At 37.9% G+C, this 6,758-nt stretch overlaps 1 protein-coding gene across 1 annotated transcript in view; it reads left to right on the forward strand.

The window, feature by feature from the left end:
* The window catches only part of GRIN2A (glutamate ionotropic receptor NMDA type subunit 2A), a 149,088-nt gene extending 144,859 nt beyond the window's left edge, over nucleotides 1-4,229 (forward strand). The window contains exon 14 of the mRNA XM_030958333.1: nucleotides 572-4,229. Within this exon, the coding sequence (XP_030814193.1) occupies nucleotides 572-2,362 (1,791 nt within the window). The 3' untranslated portion in view covers nucleotides 2,363-4,229. The remainder of the gene's footprint in view (nucleotides 1-571) is intronic.
* The last annotated feature ends 2,529 nt before the right edge of the window (nucleotides 4,230-6,758 follow it).

Below are 6,758 nucleotides of genomic sequence, written 5' to 3' on the forward strand. Positions count from 1 at the left end.
AAGTGAGAAAATGGGCTTCAACCTTTTGTTCAAAATTTACTCAGATGCAGCTTTAAAAAAAGCTGGGGTTTTTTCATATGTACTGAGATAGGGATCAGAAAAGCTGAAATATGATGGCTAGAAGCCTTTTTATTTCAGTACAAGTGAAGAATACCTTAATCTCCAATAAAATAGTCCCACTACAGGCTTGTTTAGAGGGGAAACTGAATCACTGGTTTAAAATAAGAGAGTATCTATTACTGAAGGTTAGTTTCATTTTGTGACAAGATTAGGGAAGCCTTTGGGGTACCTTCTAATCTTGTATTTTGGAATAAGCTGGGGAGGCCAAGACAGACCACTGGTTTGTGGAATACTGGCAGTTTTTCTCCTTTGTAGTTCTAATAGATATAGCAGAAAATATTCCTCCATTTCAATGCAAGGAAATGATAAAAAGTTGGAGATGTACTTTTAATCTTTCCAGTAATGAGATGAGAAATGTTTAATTTTTCTTTATTGCTAATTAAAACTAAAATGGAAGTTGTAAAAAGTTATACCTAGTGATTTAATTTGTCTTACATTACTCATATTGCAGGGTATTTACAGTTGCATTCATGGAGTACACATTGAAGAGAAGAAGAAGTCTCCTGACTTTTCTTTGACCAATTCACAAACCAACATGTTAAAACTGCTGCGAACAGCGAAAAACATGACCAATATCAACCCTTCAAGAATTGACTCCCCCAAAAGAACAGCTGATTTTATTCAGAGGGGTTCTTTGATTATGGACATGGTCATGGATAAGGGAAACTTGGTATTTTCTGATAACAGATCCTTTCAGACAAAGGACAACTTTTTTGGTGACAACATAAGTGAACTGCAGACACTTCCTGGCAATCGACACAAGGACAATCTGAACAATTATGTTTTCCAAGGGCAGCATCCTCTCACACTGAATGAATCCAATCCAAATACAGTAGAGGTTGCAGTAACAACAGAAGCAAAAGTGAACTCCCGACCCAGGCAGCTTTGGATGAAATCTGTTGAATCTTTACGCCAAGATTCTGTACGTCAGGGCCAAGGTACCCAGAGAGAAAATGGGTCTGAGGAAAACAGGCAGCTTTCATTGAAAAGCCAAAGATTCCTTCCTGAAGAGATTGTCCATTCAGATGTCTCAGAGACATCAAGCAGAGCTACTTGCCACATGGAAGCTGAAAACAACAACAAGCATCACAAAACCAAGGACAATTTTAAAAAAAGGACAGTAGCATCAAAATACCCAAAAGACACTAGTGATGTGGAACTGACATATCTGAAAACCAAACAGGGCTCTCCACGGGATAAAATCTACACGATTGATGCTGACAAGGAGCCAGGATTCCGCTTGGACACACCTCAGTACATTGAAAACATTGTCCTTCCAGAACCTGTAGAGCTTCCTGATGTTTACCAAGATCACAACGACAACTACAGGAAAGCCGAGCACGCCAACAGGACTCCATCACATAATGAAGACAGTCTTCCAAATAATGACCAGTATAAACTCTATGGAAAGCACTACACTCTCAAAGAAAAAAATACTTCCCTAGGTGACATGAACGATAGGTTCAGGCAGAATTCCACGCACTGCAGGAGCTGTCTCTCCAACATGCCCACCTACGCAGGGCACTACTCGACCAGATCTCCCTATAAATGCGATGCATGCTTGCGGATGGGGAACCTCTATGATATTGAGGAAGATCAGATGCTGCAGGACACAACGAACTTATCACTTCCTGAAGAAATATATGAGCGTACTTGGTCACAAAGTAGTGCCCTGCAATATCATAAAAAGAATAAACTGAGGATTAGCAGGCAACACTCTTTTGATAATATCGCTGATAAGTCCAGGGAACTTGATATTGGAAGACCTTCTCGTAGTATAAGCTTGAAAGAAAGAGAGAAATTTCTTCAAAGTAGTCCATATGCAAGCATGTTTAGTGTTCCCTCAAGCAAACTGTTGAGCAACAAGGCCTCACTTTTAACCCATGCTCTGGAGGACAGTAAGAGGAGCAAGTCCCTGTACGCTGTTCACTCGGATGATAACCCCTTCCTGCACTCCTATCGTGATGACCAGCATTTATCTCTTAGGCGAAGTCCAGCTGATCTTTATAAACATTCATTGCCAACAAGAGGAAGAAATGATAATTATTTAAGGTCATCCATACAGTCTACAGCATCATACTCTTCCAGGGATGGTCGGATCCATAATGACATGTACATTTCAGAGCATGTTTTGCCTTACGTTGCAAATAGGAATAGCTTGTACTCAACTCCAAGGGTTTTAAATTCCTGTAGCAATACACGTGTGTATAAGAAAAGGCCTAGCATTGAATCAGATGTTTAAATTTTCCATGAACACTTTATCTATAGGGAAAGAATAGTTGCCACCATCTTAGAGGGAGAATTTTTCCTTTAACAGTATCCTGCTCTGGTAAATGATACATAAACCTCTCCCTTTCCCAATGTACTTTTTGTACATGAATAGGTAAACTGGTATGCTCTGATCTATCCTTTTAAAATATGTCTTGTTAAAAAGGATAAAAAATAGCCATTTATGTGTGCTTTATATATAAATGGCAAGTTGTACTGAAATAGCCCCAGTATATGTTGGCAACTATGCTGTTTTGTACCTAATTATTTTACTATTTCGGTTATTCTAATTTATGTTGCTAAGTATCATTCAATGTACTTTTGTCCTTAGAAATGTTTAATGATTTTCTAGTACTGGATAAGCAATATGGTATGCATGTAGTATGACACAGACAACAAGAAATAGGGATGCATTTGCACAGATTCAAAAGTAAAAGAGAACAGAAAGCTAAGACTTCCAAAAATATATTTTAGCTTCATAATCATTTTCAAAGCCAAATAATAATTTTAAAAAACCCCAAACCCCAAGACCTTAATAAATAAAATACAGTACGTTAGTACAAAATTAGGATGTTCCTTCTAGACTGACAGACAGTAGATGGGAAGGCAGTAACCCCAAACATGTGAACTGCTGTGTACCAAAAGGAAGCCCCATGGATATTGGTTAATGTTCATGTACAAATGCTTTTCTTATATTGCACATGCACTTACCATTACAAAGTAAGTTCATTGAAAAGTTTGCATTAATCTTGTCAGAAATTTCACAGCTGCCTAATCCAGAGTATATATTTTTAGATATCACTATATGGCACTTACTATGGAGCTGTGGACTTTATTAGTAACCTTGAGGCCTAATGTGTACGTAAGTTTGCATTTGCCCCTTACTGGTGATTACTCAGGGCTGTATAGTATTTCTTTTATTCTTTCACTTCCCAAACCAAATCCCACCCCACTGTTGTTCTTTGTTCATAGAGTATTAGTGACAACGAATTAATTGTATATTAATAGTACTAAAGCTGTTAATACAGTATCAAACACCGACAGCCATAAGTTCAGTGTGGTCAGTGAGGAGCGTGGTACCATTTATTTCCATACACAGAGAAGGATTAACACCTTTGGAAGGACTTCTTCCTTCCACAATATTGTGCATATTTGTTGAACATCAGACCATTTTTCTAACCTCTCCAATCAAGTCTGTTGTATAAAGTGAATATATGCACATGTAACTAAGAAACAGTATCTTTATTATCACTTACTGATACACAAAGGTATTCACATAACAGGTATGCATTGTTATATGACTTTTCCTTCTATAGATGTCAATCAGATTATTTCACAAATAAAATGTCTGCTACACACCCCTCCATACCCTCACTGGAATAAAAAACCCACTAGATTTTAACCATAAGGGAGCATGAAAGGGGAAAGAGGAAGCCTTTCAGGAGAAGAGTGTACCGCTGCAAATTTAATTTCAACTAAAGAAGTAAATATAATTATTAATACATTTAACTACTGAAAGTGTTCCAGAGGTGGTACTCTCCCATTTTAGTGCTACTCTGAGAATTGCTTTAGGATTTTTGTGTAGAGGAAATTTAGATTATTCAAGCATTATTCCCTCCATTTCACTGAAGAACGGTGAGCAGGGAAACCATTACCACTGTGAATTGGAAAATGTGAATATTATCCTAACTTTTCTCTAAACTGAAACTCTTTTCAGCAGAATTGTGCCTGTCAGCTGTAATTGAAGCATCTGCATGCCAGAGGTGCAGTATGCAAGGAGTTTGATTTAGAACAGCATACTGCAGAGCAGAGTTGCAAATGAGAGATAATATAAATGATGTGTAGGGATAGTCAAAATAAAGTTTCTTGAATTTTGTTTACAGCTTTCTTTTTTTAATTAAACAGATTTAAACTGACTTTGGCTATCAAAGTCCAGAATGAGTTCTTGGTATTCGCAAAGGTATTTGTACCTTCACCATGATGGTGAAGGATGATATTTTTTAAGGAATGAAATGTAATGAGATTTGGGCTTCCGAGTCTCTTTCCAGCTTCCAATAATCTCAGTATACTTTATTTTAAGTATGATCAGAAAGCATATCTATGGGTATCTCTATGCTGTTTGGGTAAAAATATATTTTGGGTATTTTTTATTCAACATTTGGTCATAATTATTGGCCCTGATTCACATGGAATGCTTTCTGATTCCTCAGTGGAGGGAGTTTTTAGAAACAGAAGTTCATTACCTGCCCTTAGAGAGATTTCTTAGGAAGGGTTGTGTGAGCTAAGCGGGGTTAGGATGTCTGTGGGATGAACACTACTTGTCATGAACCCAAACCTTTTCCCAAAGACACAAGTATGCCTTGCTCTTGTGTCTACAGGAAGGCAAATGCACTGAAGGCATAATGTTGTAATGACTGTAATAAAAATATTTCAGCCAAATTTTAATATCCAGTCCAAATCATAGTATCTTAACCAAAATCCAGAGTGTTTTGAACTATCTGGTGTGTTTCAGCAGATATGATATTTGCTGATGTTGTGCCAAATCCTGCCATGGAAGTTGCTGAGCATTTTACCCAGTAAATCATAAAACTCAGTGGTGGCTCTTGTCTTTCACATCATCATTAAGCTCTCAAGTATTTGTTGATTGCTCCAAGTCTTTTGTATCTTTATCTCTATCTAACCAGACACACAGTATATTCAATATTTATATGAGTACTGTATGGGAAGCTGTGGGAAAGAAAAATTCCCATTTACATTTTCTCTCTTGAGATTCACTTGTAAACATCCTCAACCCAGGTGGATTTATCTTTCTGTGAAATGTACAAGCAAATTAGCTACAACAAAATATATTGCAGTGTTTGCTTTTTCTGATTTGAACAGATTTCTGGTGACTGTAGAAATTTATTACTATTATCTGCAATATGCAATACAACCACCTGCCCTAAACCAAAATAACGAGACTGAGGGAAGACTTGATAATGTTGCACAGCAGTTGTTCACATGGAAATATAAGATGCTGCCTTAAAGAGGGAAAAAACCCCACCAGATACTGAAAGTAGAGGGAGACAGAGTCTGCATGCTTTTGTTGTTTTGATCTTGGCATAAACCCGAGTTGATGAAGGGGGAAGGAGAGCTGAGGCAGGGCTGCGGGCAGTACCGGTGTGCTTGCAGATGTGCTCTTGTAAAGAAGAAGCAGCTGAGAAGTTGAAGAAAAATCTTCAACAGAGCCACAAGCCACAGCTTGTGAGGCTCAGCCTAGAGCGCGTGGAATTCTGAATTTTGCCTGAGCTTTGTTGATATATTTGCACTGACTTTCAATTAAACCGAGATCAAGACTTTCTGTATTTCCCTCTCTCTCACTCTAGCTGCTGCTATACTTGAAGAGGAGAAAAGAATCTTCCTGCATAAGTGGCCATCCTTTCTGTACCTTTCTGGATGGTGCTGGTGACTTGTTACATTTTCCTGATTACAGCTCTAGCAGTTTGTTGGTCATTCCTATCACCACGATTTCCTGTGACTCCAGCTGGAACTGAATCAGGCTGTAAATGATATGGGCCATTCTTGGTAGCATGTCCTGTAGTGTTACACTGCTCCTGGACGACACCTTTTGTGGAGGCAGGATATTGAATTGCTGAGGAATGCAGTAGGTACATGGAGGTAAAAACAGCTATGTAGACATACCTGCCTCTTGCTTTTTTTCCTCTTTTAAAGATATTGTAGAATTTCTTCATGTTTTTGTCTTTCCCTTTTCACCACAGTAAATTTTCCTTTTTTCTCTCAAATAGTGTTCTGCTTGTGTTTCTTAGAACAGTGTAGCCACCCACTAATTTAAAAGCATGGAAATAAGATATTTTAATATATAAGATAAAATTAAGGAAAATTAAGAGATTTTGCATTTTTTGGAAAATTTAATTTAATGTTTTTACAGCTTTTGCTCAGAATTCATTACTCTGCTATCTAAGAAGCTTGGTTAGGAAAAAAAGAATGCTGTGGACAAACAGAAATGAAATCACCGCCAGCTCACTGTGTTTTGGCAGCATCTCATAAATACATGTCTCTTTATGGTCTTTCAGGAACACTTAAGAGGTGAAATAAGGCTCACAAGAGAAATCAGGTGTGGTTATTTTTTTTTTTCCTGATGAAAGCAAATATTTTTATACAGTTTTAAAGGAAGCAAAGGCTAGAGCTGTGAGAGTAGCTTTGGGTTTCTGTGCTGGAAGGCTAAGCTCTGTTACCAGTGGGGGGAGAGAGAGACAATGCAAGAGAAAGCAATTCCCTGTGGATGGATGTTCAGAGGACTGAAGGCTCTGGAGCAGTAATGTGAGGGGTGTCTCCAGAAATGTATTACCTATCTCTGTTGACCTTTTAGA

The sequence above is a fragment of the Camarhynchus parvulus genome, chromosome 14, assembly GCF_901933205.1.
Source record: "Camarhynchus parvulus chromosome 14, STF_HiC, whole genome shotgun sequence".
Lineage (NCBI taxonomy): Eukaryota > Metazoa > Chordata > Aves > Passeriformes > Thraupidae > Camarhynchus > Camarhynchus parvulus.